A 20,143-nucleotide genomic window follows, 5' to 3' on the forward strand; every position below is an offset into this window, starting at 1 on the left:
CTTAATCATAATACAACATAAAAGCAGCCTAAAATACAGTATAAAAGCATGAATGACAATAAAATTCAAAGTTCAAAAATCAATTTGGGGGAAATCCATCCAATAAGCATTAGATAGTCACCAGGGCTAGCTGGCTGAATTAGTCCTACTTAGGCCAGCGAGGAAGCCAGGGAAGAATTAGCTGGTAATCTTAATAAAAGGGGAGGGGGAGGGAAGAGAAGGGAAATAAAAGATCAGGCTGAATTCAAATTAAAAGCCAGGCGGAATAGCTCTGTCTTACAGGCCCAACGGAAGGAGGTTAAATCCTGAAGGACCCTAGTCTCATGGGACAGAGCATTCCACCAGGTCAGAGCCATCACTGAAAAGGCCCTGGCCCTGGTGGAGGATAGTCTGACTTCCTTAGGGCCAGTGACCTCTAAACTATGGTTATTCATGGACCTTAAAGTCCTCTGTGGGGCATACTGGGAGAGGCGGTCCCATAAATATGAGGGCCCTAAGCCACAGGCAATATGGGGAATGGAACAGACAGTGTTTAGCCAACCACAGTGAAGGGATGCAGTGAACATCGGTGACATTCGTTTTGAAAGTAGTTCAACCAAATTTGTATTCCAAATTGGGTCATTGTGAAGTTTGGTGTTGTAACTACAGGTCAAATATCACAGATACAACTTCCATATCACTTCGAACCTAATACGTTTTGATGGAGCCCATTCACACATCCAGCTTCAAGTTATCAGGTCACCTGGTATTGATACATCAAATTATATAGGTGAACAAATTAATTTATACATGAATATGGGCCCAATTCACCCAATGGTTACAATATACAAAGTTTAGTTTTCCAGCTTGCATGTAGCGTCAGTAACTTAAGGTTTATTTCTTTGTTTTTTTGACAGAGACAGAGGGGTTAACTTGGAGAAGTGTCAGATAAAAGAAATGTTCTTGTGTTAATGGTAATTTTATAGCTGTGGGATGATTATTTTCTTAATAAGACTGGGGGAAATCTAGTGTGTGTGAAGCTTCATAGCCCTTTAAAAATATCTACGTATGCTGAGTTACATGAGGCTATTTCTTTTGGAGACTCTTAATATCTAAGAGTTAGGTGCTTTTAACAAATGTGATAAGCAGAACATTAGAAATAGTATATACTAACCTACGTTAGACAAATTAAATCAGGACTGGAATATATGTTGTTGGGGAAAGTGATATGCACACCCCTTGAGGTTTGGATAGGCAGATAATGCTTCTATAATCATTGAGAGCATTCATAAAATTTGAACCGAGATGTTTTATAACACATAGCACAGATGTGAAAATATATGGGTGAGTCATTATTGTTCAGAGAAGTTTCAGAAGACCATAAAAGAGCTGCCCAGGGGAAGGATGCATCACCTGTGAGAATGGAACGAGACTCAGAGAAGCCATAAAAACCCATCCTCAATTTATTTTATGCCTCATACATGCAGGATAGATTCTCCCCTCAGATCGTTGCTAGTGCTTCAGCAAAGACTCTGTCGTGAGTCCTTCTGCAGTATTGGCAAGATTACCCAGCTCAAGTCCTCCTGCTGTATCTGCAATCCTTCTGATCCCACTCAAATGTGAAGAATCACATAATCTAGTAGAGCCAAGGGAGCCCACCATAAGGGACTGAGCTGGCTGATCACCACCTCTCTTAAGAAACCAACACCCAAGTCATACTGAGTCAGACCACTGACAAATTTAGTCCAGTCATGCTTACTCCAACTGGTAGTAGGGCTCCAATTCTTCATGTCAAACCAGGCAAGTGGGAAGTATGTGAATAGGGCCTGCTGGTATTTTAAAATGTGTTTAAGAATAGCCACGCTGGACACCAGTTTGAAGCACAGAGTACCTTTCTAGTTAAAATCACCCTATGAAGCTATTGAGCAGAACAGTGCCATAGAATTTGCGAAACAAAAGCTGGCTACTGGGATTCATCCTGGTGTTCTCTAAGCACACAAAGAGCAAAAGAATAGGTGAGACCACAGAACAGGTGGAAAGGATGATTTCATCCTACGTACCCTCCTGGAGAGAGGGACGCGGGTGGCGCTGTGGGTTAAACCACAGAGCCTAGGACTTGCCGATCAGAAGGTCAGTGGTTTGAATGCCCGCGACGGGGTGAGCTCCCGTTGCTCGGTCCCTGCTCCTGCCAACCTAGCAGTTCGAAAGCACGTCAAAGATAAATAGGTACCACTCCAGCGGGAAGGTAAACGGCATTTTCGTGCGCTGCTTTGGTTCGCCAGAAGCAGCTTAGTCATGCTGGCCACATGACCCGGAAGATGTACGCCGGCTCCCTTGGCCAATAAAGCGAGATGAGCGCCGCAACCCCAGAGTCGGTCACGACTGGACGTAATGGTCAGGGGTCCCTTTACCTTTACCTATGAAGCTGACTTGGGTCTGTTCTGGTTCCATTCCTGAACTGCTAGATCCCCCTGAGGTCTGCACTGAACCAGCAGAAGAACCAAGTATTTTTGGAACAAAAAATGGGCAGCTCTAGCTGCCTTGTCTCCCTGCTGGAGGGATAGGATTCCTGGCCTTCAATTATATAAGTTCCACACTCTTACCTAGCTAACACCAAATGAACAGGAGACATAGCTAGATGAAAACAAGAACTTTCCTCTGTCTTTACATGCATGTTTCATGTACATAATTCATAGAAATCAACCATGTTTTACATAATTGGGAAATCACTTGTGCGTTTATTAATTTATTTAGCATTCATAATACAATGACAATATTGCTGCAATGCTGTTCAACGTATTCTGGATTATGTACATTAAATCCATATAACTTCAGCTAATAATCTATTACTCTGTGCTTATTGAGATCCCTGTCAATGTCCCTGATAGTAATGCCCCTTTTCAACACAACACAAATATAATTTCCTAATAAATATTAAGGATTTATTCCGACATCAAAAAATAAAAATCATCCCCATGGATCGTACAGGCAGAAGAAAGAAATGTGTTTTTGACCTCTTGTGATGCTTGCTTTGCTTACGGCTGCCATCTGTTGGTCCATTGTGACCTGGTACGTTTGGTTCAAATCAAAGGCAATCAAAAGTGCACCATATTTTTGTGTGTGTAGATCTAGATCTATCTGCCTGGACTTGGGCCTATTAATTCTAAGAAAATGATACATGGACTCCTCTTGTCTTCATAAGGAAAACAGCATCCCAAATCCGAGAAATAGGATTTAATAGACAAATCCTAAGGGAGCAATCCTCTGCACAAGAAGCTGGTGTAAAGCAAGCTGGTGTGAGTTAAGCTGATGTAAAGAAAGCTACGCCACATCCAAACTCCGTTCAACAGCATGGCTACTGCTGGCAGAGCTGGCCTGGCAGAGGCAAAGCAAACCTTTTATATAGTGTTTAAGTTACATCAGCTTTGGGGCAGGTTGCCAAGCCACACGACTGAGCTGCCAAAGCTTGGAATCCAGCTTAAGTTACCTCTCTCTTGCCACACCCTTTTCACAGACCTTAAAGGTAAAGGTAAAGGGACCCCTGACCTTTAGGTCCAGTCGTGGCCGACTCTGGGGTTGCGGCGCTCATCTCGCTTTATTGGCCGAGGGAGCCAGTGTACAGCTTCCAGGTCATGAGGCCAGCAGGACTAAGCAGCTTCTGGTGAACCAGAGCAGCGCACGGAAACGCCGTTTACCTTCCCGCCGGAGCGGTACCTATTTATCTACTTGCACTTTGACATGCTTTCGAACTGCTAGGTTGGCAGGAGCAGGGACCGAGCAACGGGAGCTCACCCCGTCGCGGGGATTTGAACTGCCAACCTTCTGATCGGCAAGTCCTAGGCTCTGTGGTTTAACCCACAGCGCCACCCGCGTCCCTTCACAGACCTTATGCAAGCTTAAAATCCACCACCTAAAAAGTGCTGACATTGTTAGACACATGGAAGTCAGAGATATGGGATATCTACTAGTCTATCATCTACCCACCCCTTCCTTAAATGCTACATTAATAGATCTTGTATTTGAAGATAGTTTTAAAGAGGAGCAGCTTCTAACCATCGTTTGTTCCTATGTTGAAGAGCCTCAATAACGCACCCAAGGTCATCAGAACAACAGTGACAAAACTTTAAACAGGATCCACTACCCCAATGAAATGTTGGTCCCCACTTTTTGAGATTTATGGCCAGCTGTCACAAATCCTTCCCAAGCCTTTCAATTTCTTCCAAGAGAAAATCAACATCTGATTTCTTGGTTGCTGGGTTAGAGAAGACCATTCTGAAAAAATTCACATGGTTCCCGTGAGGCTGATAGCTAACCATTGTAGTACCTTCTTCTATCATCCTCGCTTTTATCTTTGGAGCAACCTAGACATGGAGATATATATAAAAAGTTGCAATTATGTCCTGGAATAATTTAGGGACTAGTTCCATGAATAGGCAGTAGCAATGGTCTGGATCTGTAGCAGAGTAGATACGGTACTGTAATGTTTGGTTGTAAAGAAAGGATGGAACTCATTGGACATGTGAAACAAGAAGAAGAGTTTGGATTTGATATCCCGCTTTATCACTACCCAAAGGAGTCTCAAAGCAGCTAACATTCTCCTTTTCCCTTCCTCCCCCACAACAAACACTCTGTGAGGTGAGTGGGGCTGAGAGACTTCAAAGAAGTGTGACTAGCCCAAGGGCACCCAGCAGCTGCATGTGGAGGAGCGGAGACGCAAACCCGGGTCCCCAGATTACGAGTCCACCGCTCTTAACCACTACACCACACTGGCTCACCCAGAAGAAGAGATTTATCAGGTGCTTTCAATATTTGGCAGGCATCCTCTCTAAATTCAGTATACCTGAAGGAGCATCTCCACCACCACCATTCAGCCCGGACACTGAGATCCAGCGCCGAGGACCTTCTAGCTGTTCCCTCACTGCAAGAAGTGAGGTTACAGGGTACCAGGCAGAGGGCCTTCTCAGTAGTGGCACCTGCCCTGTGGAACACCCTCCCATCAGATGTCAAGGAAATAAACAACTATCCTACTTTTAAAAGACATCTGAAGGCAGCCCTGTTCAGGGAAGTTTTTAATGTTTAAAGCTGTATTGTGTTTTTAATATTCGATTAGGAGCTGCCCAGAGTGGCTGAGGGAACGCAGCCAGATGGGTGGGTTATAAACTTCTTCTTCTTCTTCTTCTTCTTCTTCTTCTTCTTCTTCTTATTATTATTATTATTATTATTATTATTATTATATTGTTTTAGATGACAGCTGAACAATTTTTTCAGCAAACTTACACCACGTGTAATCTATTGAACTATTTTTGTTTCCAAAGTTTTACTGGTTTCTCAATGCTTTGAACAATAGCTATTTTTATGTATATGTGGGTTTTTGCTGTGTTTTAGGTACAATTTTACTATGTATGCCTCTTAAGAGAGCGCTTTGATTCAGCAGTTTATAAATTTCTCTAAATAAAATAAATACAAGTATTGGAAACAAATGCAAAGAAAGGGCTTACATTATGAGACAATTATGAACAGCTCTTTTAAAAGGGTATCTAGTCACTGGTGCTGTAGTATGATTGGCTAAAACTTCCAAATATGTAATAAGCATAACAGCTAGGATACTCTCAGGACTATGCCATGGGCAGCTGCAGGAAGGAACCAGTCTCTAGGAATCAGCATCCAAGAGTTTCAGGGTTGAAGAGTGCACCAAAACACATTTAAATATGTGTTTTAAGAGAACTGTGCCTTAATATTCCTGAGAGGCTTTCCCCCTAAAATTGCAGATTGACATGGAAATGCAACAGAATGGAATTATAGATTTAAAAAATATGCAAAACTGCCACAGACCATCCCTAGTTCTGGTGTGTAGATGAAAGAAATTGGGGTCTGCAACAGATCTTCACAACAACAGCATTGGTGTTCCTATTTCTGTACACACTTTCCGTGACTGACAAAAAGATTGGCATGAGAAATTCTACCTGATGTAGTCTTTTTTCTCTCTCTGGTCCCTTTGGGATCTTTCGAAGGCTGGGTGGGATGTACCAGAAACACACATTGGTGAGTTCAGGCTTAGACAAACAAAATAAAATACAAATTACAAAATGCCAATGTCTATCTTCAACAAATGTTTCCATTTATTAAACCCACCTGGGCAGATTCTAAACTTCACAATTCCTTTTCAGCAATTTCTCTAGTGCAATTCACTCACAAATGCTTACTGTGTGTGAATGTGAAGCAAACCTAAGCCCAATGATTCTCCCTGAACTTTTAATATATAAAATATTTCAAAAAGTTTCCAGAATCTGAAGGAGAGAATCTTGGTTTTCACAATTTCCTTGCACAAAATTAACATGGAAGCCAATGTTTAGTAAGACTCCAAATATATAAAAAGTCCCAGAGATGCTTCTTAATCTAGCTGGCAGTTGCCAAACGATCATTACTCAAAAAAAAGTCTTACAAGAGTCAGTTGTATGTTACTGTGAAATCTAAATTCATCCCAGTATGATATAAGCCTGGTCTCTGGGAAAGAGCTGGCTTTAAAAAGTGAAAATAAATCATATAAATGTACCAAAACCCCAGGTGAGATGACTATTGGTAAGCCAGATTTATTAGCAAATATGTCACACAAATAGTTCGATAAAATCAGTTTGTCAAATGACAACTGTCAGCACTCTCAGTACAATGTCTGAAAAGTCAGAATTCTAATTTATACAAAAGTATTCATTTATTTGTTGTCCACCTTTCCTTCAAGGAGCTCAATGTGGAGTATGTAGATCTCTCTATTTTATCCTCACCACAACCTTGAGAGGTAGCTTAGGCTGAGAGTGAGTGACTGGCCCAAGATCACCCAAATTCAGTCATGAATAAGGTCTCAGCCAAGAATAAACTCAACCAAGACATGTATTTCAGCTGAATTTGTGGGTCCGAGCATGAAATGCGTTGACATTCAAAGCTCACAGGGGAAACTGGTAGTTTCCATTGACAAAGAAAGCAGATGGTACCTTGGACAGCTCCCAGAGGCCCTACTAAGGCTGCTACAATAGATGCCACCTCTGCAGGGAGCTAGAACCCAAGGAAGCTCAGTGAAGCTTTATGTACAGGATAACCAGTGATAAAGCTCTGCCTCCCTTGAGGAGCTGGCTGGCTGGATAAAAAGGCCCTCAACTTATAATCTTCTAGTCCTTGACTTCTGCAAAGCTAGAGAGGCAGAGATAACATAGGAGATTCATCCTTTGAATAAGTTTCTCCCATCAAGGGGGTGGCTTGAACCTCATCCACATCAGAGTCTTCATCTACGAACTGCAAGGGTTGTGGGTTACAACAGGCTGAATTCACTGCAGCCCTAATTCGGTGTTGAATTTGTCATACTTGAAGTCTAACTTTCAGACATTGGGTTGCAAACAGTGGTGGCTTTGTGCTGTTGGAAGTGTTTCCACTTGCCTCAAAGCAAGAGACCATATTTTCACCACTGCCCTGTTCCAAGTGCAGCCCTGGATGCTCTGTTTTGCACTGCCCGCCCCCCCCCCAGACCTCAGGAGAAGCTTTTGAGGGTTGGAGACATGCATTGGGCTGGATGGGCTCCCCATCTTGACCTTTCCGGGGAGGAGGAAGAGGAAGACAGTATAGACTTACAACAGGGGTTTGAGGGAGGTCACAGCTCAGATGAGGGGGAAAGTTGGGAAATCATGGGAGAGCCAGAGCAGCAGCTGGCTGACACATTGACTCTAGAAAGCATTCCAGACCCACCATCTCCCAGAACCCAGCAAACCTGAAAAGTAGGAGAGCAAAGAGCATGAAGAAAGAGGACACTTACCAGCATTCGTAGAGGAGGTGATAAGGTTGACGAATGAGGAAGTGGGAGAGATGCGGGGTATAGAGTAGAGAAAGGAAATGTGGTTGTGTGAATCAGTCCCAAAGTCACCCATAATGTTGATTATTTGATGGGTACAGGGTTGTGAATACCTATCTATTGGCCTCAACTTGATGGGGTACAAATGGGCCGCCAATCTAAAACATTTCCCCAATAGTAAAAGTTAATAAAAAGGTAAAGGTAAAGGTACCCCTGCCCGTACGGGCCAGTCTTGACAGACTCTAGGGTTGTGCACTCATCTCACTCTAGAGGCCGGGAGCCAGCGCTGTCCGCAGACACTTCCAGGTCAGGTGGCCAGTGTGAAGAAGCTGCTCCGGCGAACCGGCACCAGCGCAGCACACGGAAACTCTGTTTACCTTCCCGCTATAAAGTGGTACCTATTTATCTACTTGCACTTAAGGGTGCTTTCGAACTGCTAGGTGGGCAGGAGCTGGGACCGAACGACAGGAGCTCACCCCGCCGCGAGGATTCGAACCGCTGACCATGCGATCGGCAAGTCCTAGGCGCTGAGGTTTTACCCACAGCACCACCCGCTGTAAAAGTTAATATATTCCCCAAATAAAATTATTCATCACCTGTTATGCAGATCCATCTTGACAGTGCTGAGATGCAGTCTGACTGTTAACTGCTTTTGGCTTTACCAAGACTTAAAGCATATCCTCTTTGTGACATCACACATGACATCAGAATGGCATGTTTGCATTCAACCTAGACTATCTCCATGCCAACAGCAGTGGCCAGTAAACTTCTGCAACCAAGTAACCATCAGCCTGACTACCCAGTTGTTTCTGTCTTGACTATTGGATGTTCATTTTTTTGCTCTCATAATCAAAGCCTGAAGAAGGGATTGGCAACTATGAGGCCAATGTGATCTCCACTGGACACAATCCAATATACTGAAAGGACGGACAGTTTTCATTTGACAGATGGATTTCATTGAACTGCTTCTGAGATATATTGATTAATAAATGATTCCTAGTATCAACATGGATCCAATCTTGGCCAGTCACAGCTATCACACTTAGGACACTGGTGCATCTAAATGATTTATTTTCACCTTTAAAGGCGTCTCTTTCCCCCAGACTAGGCTTACATCAAACTGGGAGGAAACAAGGTTTCAGCATAGCATGTCTGGGCACAAATGAAACTCATGCAGCAACATCCCATAAGAACCACACATATTTGGTGGCAAAGCGCATCCTCTTCTCACAGTATATTTACATTATATATTTTACACCAGCCGGCTAGAATCATAAAGCCTCTCTGTTACTTTTAATATCTCTTTGGTTCTTACTGAGCATCATTTCCTAGCCTGGTTTTCTCTCTCTCTGGGATATTGTGTAAAAGTGATGATAGCTCCTTCAGATACTCGCATCTTTATTAAGTATTTTATGCATTACTAGCTCAGGGAAATCAGTGAGGTTACCTGTGGTTCATATCTATACACAGTACAAGTATCTGCATACATTGCAGAAGAAAACTTGCTGGAAGTATTTTATTGATCATCACAATCCTACACCAGCCGAAGCAACAATCTGTGGCTCATAGACCTTAAAAAAAAACTGAGAAGCTTTGCATCTAATTTACTTATTTTGCCTAATTTATTTGGGTTCTACTTATCATAGGTGTGCTGTGTGACGCATTCCCACTTCATAGATCACTGGAAATTCTACTGAGTTCCACATAGCCTGGAAATATCCATTTTTTTCCTTTTCTTTTCAAAAATGAAAACAGCTCAACATTTGATTACATTGACTCAGACCAATTTTTGTGATTTTTTAAAAACCCTATGTTTTTTGTAGATCAGGAGTGGGGAATCTGTGGCCCTCTGGATATTGTTAGACTGCTAGGGTTGCCATATTTTGAAAAGCAAAAAAGAGGACACATTTGCCGACGTCTGCTTTTAACTATGGATCTCTATGATGACTCTCATCATGGAAAAGAGGGTGTGTCCTGGAAAAAGAGGACATATGGCAACCCTATTAGACTCCAACACCCACCAGCCTCATCCAGCATGATCAATGGTCAGGGAAAGTGGCAGTTGTAGCCCAACACCTGGAGGATCACAGGTTTCCAATCCATTGATTGACTGATTGAGATTGATTGACAGATAGCACAGAGACATTGATCATCACTTCTCCACTTTGCCAAAAACCCAACATGATGAACAAAGTTTAAATATACTTTTTGAAACAATCACTTGAATGGAATTGCCTCATACACAGAGTCATGTACATGGCCAGATGAGTGGAACTTAGTAAACAAAATGGCTCTGGGAAACAGGAAACAGAAGTAGCTCAAAGTGCCTATGCCACAAGCTAGAGGCAGTCATTCCTATTGGGTTGTGCGTTAGTCTGTTTATTAGTAATAATTAAATTTGTATACCACTCTTCATCCATAGATCTCTGTGTTATTCACAACATAAAATTACACACACACATGATAGATAGATGATAGATAGATAGATAGATAGATAGATAGATAGATAGATAGATAGAGATATATAGCCAATAATCCCCCCCCCTCACAACACATTTAAAAGGGCATCATAAGTTAATCAGCCAAAGGCCTGGTTGAAAAGGAACATTTTTGCATGACACCAAAAGTGTGTAAGGAAGGTGCCAGGTGAGCCTCCTTAGGGAGAGCATTCCACAAATGGGGAACCACTGCAGAAAAGGCCCGTTCTCGTGTTGACACCCTCCTGACCTTTCATGGAGGAGGCACACCAAGAAGGGCATCAAAAGATGATCTCAGGGTCTGGGTAGGGAGAGAGAGAGAGAGAGAGAGAGAGAGAGAGAGAGAGAGAGAGAGAGAGAGAGAGGATCCTGAGCCTAACCGAAACAATCCATACACAAAAGCTGAGCTTCTGTGGCAATTTATACCCTGGGATTTCAAATGGATCTCTCATTTTGAAAACAGGACTTCTGTAGTATCTGGGACCTGCTGTTTTTAGAGGCAGGATGCCAGGATCAATGCGTAATCCAGTACTACTCTCCTTGTTCAATGCTTACCTCGGCATCAAACACAAGCTCATAGTTCTTTCTTGTCTTCAGTTCCTTGTAAAGGTATTCTGCAAGTTCTAGAAATCTATTGATAAGCGTTTCAAATCCTCGCGTGCCCTGTAAGATATCAGTGGAGGGAAAGAGACAAAGTGAGAGAGTTCACTTTGCATCTAGACTGTGTCATACTATTTAAAGGATGGAAAGGCCAGTAAATCTAGCCTCCTGGCAACTCACAGGTCAGCCTACAAAAACCAAGTGTCAGTAGGGTACAAGTATAGCAGAAATCCAGAACAAACCTGCAGCCCATCAGATGTTGCTGGACTCCAGCTCCCATTGGCCCTAGCTGTTAGGATATTTCCGTTCCACCTTAAGAGGGAGCAGGCTTTGAGAGTCACAGAGTCTGCGCATGTCCTAGTCACAGGATGTTTATGCTTGCTGTTTCCTTTCGATTTCAGTCGGTCGGAGACACTGACACAGAACGGTCATGTTTTCCTTTGTTCTGTTCAACGCTAAATAAAGTCTGTAAATTATGCTCTCTTCTACGGTGCAAGCTTTCTGGCTGTGGTTCTGCTGATAAAGAACAGTGTGCACAAGCCTGGAATGTGGCAATCTATTTCTGAGGCTTCGTGTCGCTAACTGCTGGATCTGCCTGGCTACGGGAGATCGATGGAAGTCCGGCAGCCGGCTTGGGGCCATGATGGACTATATCTCCCTGGCAGTTTCCCAACAACAAGGTTTTGGGCCCAGATTCACAGCACCTACAGGAGAGTAAAGCTGCAACAGACTGCGTTTGAGAGGTATGTGAAAAGCGAAAGCAGCGAGAGCGGAGGCTTTTCTGTTTACCTCAACAAGGAGCCTTTGAACTCCGGCAAGGCTTAATTGGCCTGGGAGCCAAGCCAGGGAGTTCGTGATTAATGGGCTGCCGAGATAATAAGTCTTTGAAGGCATAAAGACTTGGGCTCACGTAAAGACCTGAGATGGATCTTTTACAATCCTCAGAAGTAGCTCCGTGTCCACCGAAGCTAAATGGCCACAACTATCAGACCTGGGCAAGGTACTGTGAGGGCCAGATGAGAAGGCTTGGAGTGTGGAATACCATTTCTGAGAACCCCCCAGCCCCTGTGACAGATGAGTGGAAAGCACAGGATTCGAGAGCCATGGGGATAATTTTGCTCTCAGTAGCTCCTGAAGAGTTAATCACCTTGGCTGGCAAGGCAACTGCCCGTGAGATGTGGGACGGGCTTAAAGCCTGTCATCTCCGACAAGAGGCTGGGTCTGTGTTGCTTTATTTCAGAAAACTGCACAGGAAGCGTTTAGAGCCAGGGGAAGATCTTAGAGCCCACGTTTTACATTTGCAGCATCTCAGACAGGAATTGACTCAGAGAGGTTTCAATATGCCTGAGTCACTGTTTGCAATTCTCATCCTGGACTCCCTGGATGAAAGCTATCATGCCGTGGCAAGTCAGCTGGCGACCCTCCCAGCACAAGACCTCACTGCTACAAAGGTCTTGGCGACTTTGCAAAACGAATATGATAGAAGGAATGCAGCTGAGTCGGCTTGTGCGCTTCAGGGGGAGCAAAGTGGGACAGCATTCCAGCCTCCAGGGGGAGCCAAAGCGTTGGCAGCTGTGAAGTGCTGGAACTGTGGGAACCAAGGTCATACTCAGAGGTTTTGTCCAAAGACTGGAAATAAACAAAAGAAAAAGCCTGCAGGTGGCCCGAAGCAGAAGGGGGGTGGAAAGCCCGCGCCAGGGAAAAACAAGGCTATGTTTGCTGGCACAGCTTCACCAAAGGCTAAAGGCACGTCTGCTGACCAGGAGCAGCAGGGGGGCAAGCTGCAAAAGCCCAAGCAAGTGGAAAACAAGGGTTTGCTTGCTGTGAAGGCTGCTCCAACAGCCAAAGGCAGTTTTGTTGTTGATTCGGGCTGTACCCGCCACATCTCGAAGGATCGGCACCTCTTTATCTCCTTCAAGCCTCAGGAAGGTGAGATCCACCTGGCTGATGGAAGGACGTTGCAAATTGCAGGAGAAGGGACTGTGAAACTTGCAAGTTTGCATACAACCATCAGTAATGTTCTGTATGTTCCTGGAGCTGCAAGCAATTTGTTGAGCGTCCCGCAGCTTACTGGACGTGGTTTTCAGATTTCCTTCAAGAGGAGCATCTGTGTCATCAGTAAAGGCAAAGAGGACTATTTGCATGCAAAGTTTATGGATGGTTTGTTCCATATAACTTATGATGACACTGCTGTTGTATCTAATGCTGATTCTTGTTGTGTTGCACAAACTAACAAAGTTCTTCATGCAGGTTGCATTCATGAAGCGCATCGAAGGTTTGGTCACCTCTCTTGGAAGGCACTGGCCAAGATGCCAGAGGTGGTTGAGGGTTTGAACATCAAACCCTGTAAATTTCATATGAAATGTGTATCTTGTGCAGAGAACAAGGTGAAGGTTGCTCCAAAAGGCAAAGAGTCTAGCAGGCAGGCTTCCAAGCCCTACCAGCTAGTGCACGCAGACCTGGTTGGGCCACTTACGCCCTCTTTAGGAGGAGCAAGGTTCTTCATGGTTCTAATTGATTCTTTTTCTAGGTACATTCATGTGTTTTTGCTCGAACAGAAATCGCAAGCGTTTCCGAAGTTTAAGGCATTCTGTGCTTGGTTGGAGAATGCTCACGGTAAACGTATTTCCTGTCTTTTTACCGATCGGGGCGGGGAATTCACTTCTCAGCAGTTTGAAGCTTTCCTGACTGAGAAGGGAATCCAGCATGACATGTCAACCCCCAGATCGCCATGGATGAATGGGCTTGCGGAGAGAGCAAATCAAACATTGCTGCAAGGAATGAAAACCTTGTTGCATGATGCCAATCTCCCTGATAAGTTTTGGGGGGAGGCTTTGGGGAATCTGGTTTACTCCGTTAATCGCAGATTGTCATCACCCATTGGTTGTACCCCCTATGAGAAGATGTTTGGCAAGAAACCCAACACCAAACACATGAGAATTTTTGGTTCTGACATGTGGGTACGCACCCCACAAACCAACAAGCTTGGGAAGCGTGGGGCACATGGTTTGTTCATGGGGTACGAAAAAGGTGCATACAGGGTATGGATGACTAACTCCAAATCCATTAAGTTCACAAGGAGTGTTGAGTACAATCCTAAGTGGGGGGAAAATGTGGGAATTTTCCAGAGTTACCCAGAGGAGGATGAAGGTGATGTCAAGCAAGCAGCTAAAGCTGAGGAAGCTGCTGAGGATGATGATGATGAGGATGATGATGATGATGATCAGAGTTCGGATTCCAGTTCAGTGGGCGGCGCGGCTGCTGGTGTCAGTGACAGTGATGACACAGCAGACTACCAGAGTGCAAAGGCCTCAGTCAGACCATCTGATGCGTCTGACAATGAACTGGAAGAACCACTGTTCACCATTGGTCATTTTTCTCCTAAGAAAGAGGAGATGAGTCCAGAAGACTTGCGTCTAGTACGCAGGTCTGAAAGGGCGACCAAAGGCAGACCTCCAAAGAGATTTGCTGATGAGTTTGCTAAGACTGCAACTGCTGTTCTTAGTAGCTCAGAGAAGGTGTGGGAACCTTCAAGATTCAAAGAGGTTCAGGAGTTAACCTCTAAAGATGCTGAGCCTTGGCTTAATGCCATGAAGGCTGAAGTTGATTCCTTGAACAGGAACCAAACTTGGGAACTGGTACCGGTAGTCCCAGGAATGAGACTGGTTGGCAGCAAATGGGTCTTCAAGGCCAAGACGGACCAGAATGGCAAGGTTGTCAGACACAAAGCCAGATTGGTTGCCAGAGGTTTTTCACAGGTACCAGGACAGGATTACCACGAGACCTACTCTCCCACTGTCAAATATGAGAGCATTCGGCTGATGCTCAAGATTGCTGCGGAGGAGAAACTGCATGTTTCCCACCACGACATTAATACAGCTTTTTTGTACGGGATTTTGAACGAGGAGCTGTTCATGCTTCCACCTGACGGGATGCAGATACAGAAGGGAATGGTCTGTAAACTGCGGAAATCCTTATATGGTCTCAAGCAGAGTGCCAGGTGTTGGAACACAAAACTCACTGAAACGTTGCTTTCTCTAGGTTTTCACCAGGGCAAAGCTGATCCATGTGTGTTTGTCAAGGAGGAGGGGCAAAACAAACTGTATTGTTTATGTTTTGTTGATGATCTTCTGATGTTTTGGAAGAATCAGGCTTTCTACCAAAGCACCCTAGCTCAGCTGAAGGAGCACTTTGACATGAAGGATCTTGGTGAGGTATCCAACTATCTTTCTCTGCAGGTGGAGAAGGACCAAGCAGGTAATTTTCTGGTACACCAAACACAGAAAATTGCTGATGTATTAACCAGGTTGAATTTGGTTGATGCAAACCCAGCAGACACACCGATGGTGACAGGTTACCAGGTAGACAGTACTGCTGAAGCGTTTTCTGACACAACGCTATACAGATGCGTTCTAGGCAAGCTGAATTTCATTGCCAGATGTTCAAGACCTGACATAGCTGTAAGCTGTAATCTGCTTAGCAGACATGCCAACAATCCTACGGTTCAGGATTGGAAAGCTCTGAAGCGCATAGCCCGCTATTTGAAAGGGACTATGCGCTACAGGCTGAGGTTCACCAGTCAGAAGACTGGAGGTCTTGAAATCTTTGCGGATGCAAGTTTTGGAAGTGACACCACAGATGGTACAAGCACTTCTGGAGTATGCTACATGTACAACCACTGCCTGTTTGACTGGTTGTGCAAGAAGCAAACAACAGTGAGCCTAAGTTCCTGTGAAGCAGAACTCAATGCTCTGTCATTTTCACTCATGGATTGTGAATGGTTGATGCAACTGTTTAAGGACATCGGGGTTTCTGTGAAATGTCCTATACAAGTGTATCAAGACAATAGATCGTGTTTGGCTTTGCTGAACTCTGAGAGTTGCAAGCAAAGAACCAAGTACTTGCAGATTAAGCTACATCGTGCAAGAGAGTGTATTCAGAAAGGACTGATTCGGGTGTCCTACATGGCAGGAAATGAAATTCCTGCTGATCTGTTGTCTAAGGTTGTTAACAAAGAACAACTTAAGGTTTACACACAGAGGTTGCAATTGGGTGAACCACAGGTACAACAGGTTACACGGAAAGGGGGAGGATGTTAGGATATTTCCGTTCCACCTTAAGAGGGAGCAGGCTTTGAGAGTCACAGAGTCTGCGCATGTCCTAGTCACAGGATGTTTATGCTTGCTGTTTCCTTTCGATTTCAGTCGGTCGGAGACACTGACACAGAACGGTCATGTTTTCCTTTGTTCTGTTCAACGCTAAATAAAGTCTGTAAATTATGCTCTCTTCTACGGTGCAAGCTTTCTGGCTGTGGTTCTGCTGATAAAGAACAGTGTGCACAAGCCTGGAATGTGGCAATCTATTTCTGAGGCTTCGTGTCGCTAACTGCTGGATCTGCCTGGCTACGGGAGATCGATGGAAGTCCGGCAGCCGGCTTGGGGCCATGATGGACTATATCTCCCTGGCAGTTTCCCAGCATGCCCAATGGTCAAGAATTGTAGGAATTGTAGTCCAGGTACATTTGGAGAACTACAGGTTCCCCATCTCTGAATTAGACAATATGTGCACTGCCTACAGGGAAGAGCTGAAACTCAAAGGTAGTGCAACTGCTTTGCATGCAGAAGGTCCCAGGTTCATCTCTGGCATCTCCAGCTGGGGCTGTCTTAAGCCCTGGAGAGCCACCTCCAGCCAAGGGTAGACATTAGTGAGCTTGATGGACCAAGCCTCTGCATGAGGTCACAGAATCATAGAATTGTAGACTTGGAAAGGGTCCCAAGGATGATCTAGTGCAATCCCATGTGGCGCAGGAATCGCAACTAAAGAATCCCTGGCAGATGGCCATCCAACCTCTGTTTAAAAACTTGCAATGAAGGAGTTTACCACCTTCCGAGGTAGTCCATTCCACGGCTGGAAGTCCTTCCTAATGTTTAGTAATATCCAAATGCAACATGACGACCAAGTACAACAATGCAATGTCAATATAAACTCTTTATATAATCTATACAGGACATTGAACAATATGAAATATATGAAATGTGCACTCTCTGCAAAACCAAATAAACAGAAATCTTCTAAATCTCTGAAAGTCACAAAATATGCACTCTTGATGGATTCTCTTGAAAACATAGAGAGAGAAGCAATGGGTCATATTCTTATCTGGTGAAAACAAGGCATAAATCTTTGTTTTATGAGCTCCAACGCTGCCAAAGTGGTCCACAAACAGACGTAGTGAACAGTGATTCTGGATATACCCACTGTTTCATGGAATTCTTCTTCAGCACAGCAGAAGGCTACAGAAATGCTTCATAATCCCATCCATATGGTGAATGGAATTGTATAACAACAATTGCTATGGAACAGTGGTCATAAAGTTATGTAACCACTCTATATGGTTGCTTCTCTCAGAGATTTGCATTGCCCACAAAGACTTTCAGAGACCTATAAGACTTATGTTTATTTGGTTTTATGTCATCAAGAGTGCATATTTTGTGACTTTCAGAGATTTAGAAGATTTCTGTTTATTTGGTTTTGCAAAGAGTGCATATTTCATATATGTCATATTGTTCAATGTTCTGTATAGATTATATAAAGAGTTTATATTGACATCGCATTACTGTACTTGGTCATCGTGTTGCCTTTGGATATTACTGATATTTGTTTGCAACACTGGGGTTTAATTGTTTGGTTACTTCCTAAGGTTTAGCCAGATTCTCCTTTCTTGTAATTTGAATCCACTGCTTCAGTTTCTACCCTCTGGAGCAGAAGAAAACATGTCCTTTGGAATATCCCTCAGAAACTAATGCGTCACTCTGTGGCAGATGTTCCTCAGCAGGTGCTATTTTTCTACAAAAAGAGATGCTAGAACTCACCACGAACACCTCCCTTGTTCTCTTAGAATGACAATGGTGCCCACCTAAGAGGTGCCAGAACTGAGTTTGAGTGAGTTCCAGCTGAAAAAAGCCCTGGGTGCATCAATATAGAAGAGTTTTGTGGGTTTGGCAACCTCACTTTACCTGCAGTTCCCCTGCTCTCCCTTCCTCTCCCTCCCTTCCATGGCTTCAGATTCATCTTTTCATGATGAATGTCATTGTTATGCAATATATCTCAGCGACTTCCTCCCATGTGGGATTCTGATCCCTGCAAGATGTTTCCTACCTTAGCTCTCCACATTAGCCACAGCTTGAATACGTCAACATGCCGGCCACACTGGATTGCCTTGTCCCCAGTGTCGTAAGCTGTGTCATACTGTTTGTCTGGTTGGAAGAGATATCCGGCACAGAGCTGATTACAGGCTTGGAGAAGACCCTAGCAGAGGGATAGAACTGTTAAGATAATGCTGCATTTGGAATCACGTTTGAAACTATTCAGTGACAGGAAGTAAACATAATTTATTGACATTTTAATGATTTTGTAGAACCTGCTCTGAGAGATTTGCCTGAACATGATATGCATGTGTACAGGGAACATAAAGAAGAACTCTGCTGGAACAGATCTCTCTAATCACATCTGGCCTGGCATCCTGATCTCCACAATTGTCAGCCAGATGGCTAAGGGAAGTCCACAAGCTGGGCATGATGACAATGGTCATGTTTTAGCCCCATTGAAATAAATGGCATAACTTAGTCACAATTACCTTAGATACAACTGATTTCAGTGGGGCTACAGCATGAGACTCTACCAGTGAGATCACCTTTCCCCATATATGCCCACTCAGTCTGTGGATCTGGCACTGTTGCAGATGTAGATAATACTCCCTATGGATTTGTAAGAAATTGATCTTTAAGTGTGGCCACACTCACAATCTCGAACTCCCTGCCTATTGACATCAAGCAGGTGTCTTCACTACACTCCTTTCCGTACCTGCTTCAGACATGCCTCCCCCAGATTTGCAGAATGTTTACATGTGTTTTAATATATATTTTAGCTTATCGCTGATTTCAGCGATGATTTCAGCGTTTTAAATAGCTGTTTTAACTATAGTCGAATGAAATCACAGGCAGGATTCGAGACAAAAGCAGTGGAAGAAAAATGATAAGGTCACGGTACGTACACGGTACATCATCATATTTATACCCCACCCATCTGGCTGGGTTGCCCCAGCCAGTGTGTTCATGTGAAAGAGATCAACTCAAACAGTCTCGGTACAACTTGTGACCCACCAAGCTGAATGCAGTCCACTCCCATATTATGGCCTGCTGGATACTTCAAAATCCTTGACTCTGCACACAGCCAGCATCTAGCAGGCTACACTACATAGCTGATGGACTGCATTCAGCTTGGCATGTCACATATTGTTATGTTTGCATTGCCTGCAGATATATAGCCTAGCACAGCCTTCCTCAATCTGGTGCTCTCCAGATGCACTTTACAACCCAGTCATACGCATGTTTTCTCTAAAGCAAGTCCTACCAGGTGCAATAGGAGTCGCATCAGACAGCAAATCTAGTCATGCTTGTGTGGAACTTAGCTCCATTTTAAAGAAGTGGCATTGAAAACTGGTCTGGGATCCTGTGTCTGCCCTGAGATATTGAGCTCTGTCCATGGTAGGAAGGGGGTGGGTGTTACCTTCTCACGGACTAAGAAAGCAGAGCACTGCAGCGGAACTCCCATCAGCTTGTGAGGATTCCACGTGACAGAATTAGCCCTAGGTAAAGAAGAAAATTAAAAGATAATGAATATGCCAGGTTTGAAATGGGTCGTATACTCTGAAGCATATAAACGCACACATAAATATTAGTTGGAAGCATTAGCGATGAAGTCACCGACCTAATAATACTTTATAGAGATGTTCATATCAGCAACTTTGATCCACAAGGTTTATCATCAAAGCAGCTTGACAGGAGAATGGGGAGCGGGAGGCGGGGGAAGCAAAACGAAAAGTCAGCAGGACTTTCGAGAGAATGGGGACGCAGCATTTGATGCTGCAAAAAAAATTGGTATGAAATTATGCCAACAGGGAACAGAGTGCAAATAAACTTGTAGGTCTCTTACATCAGGGGAAGAGGGGTCTTGTTCAGACAACTTTTTTGGGGGGGTGCATAGCAGTGGGGCAAAGGGAGGCAAAAGGTGGACAGGGGAACAGGTGCGACTCTTTGTAGAAGATGTGTCAGGGACTGGCTGGATGAGGAAGCCACCTGGCCAAGTGCAGAGGGAAAGGGTTTGGACCCAGAATCCTGGTGGTGGGGAACCAGCCACACCACAGAGGAAGGGAAGAGCTGGGAGGTACTGGAGGCTGGGAGCTTGGAAGATGATG

At 44.1% G+C, this 20,143-nt stretch overlaps 1 protein-coding gene across 1 annotated transcript in view; it reads right to left on the reverse strand.

Moving 5' to 3' along the window:
* Positions 1-3,651: 3,651 nt before the first annotated feature.
* Positions 3,652-20,143, reverse strand: part of LOC114600089 (glutamate decarboxylase 1-like) — a 37,518-nt gene continuing 21,026 nt past the window's right edge. Inside the window, exons 11-15 of the mRNA XM_077933339.1 lie at positions 19,456-19,534; positions 18,046-18,195; positions 10,846-10,953; positions 5,943-6,032; positions 3,652-4,340 (exon numbers count right to left, since the gene is read on the reverse strand). Of these exons, the coding sequence (XP_077789465.1) occupies positions 4,167-4,340; positions 5,943-6,032; positions 10,846-10,953; positions 18,046-18,195; positions 19,456-19,534 (601 nt within the window). The 3' untranslated portion in view covers positions 3,652-4,166. The remainder of the gene's footprint in view (positions 4,341-5,942; positions 6,033-10,845; positions 10,954-18,045; positions 18,196-19,455; positions 19,535-20,143) is intronic.

This window comes from Podarcis muralis, chromosome 8 (assembly GCF_964188315.1).
Source record: "Podarcis muralis chromosome 8, rPodMur119.hap1.1, whole genome shotgun sequence".
Lineage (NCBI taxonomy): Eukaryota > Metazoa > Chordata > Lepidosauria > Squamata > Lacertidae > Podarcis > Podarcis muralis.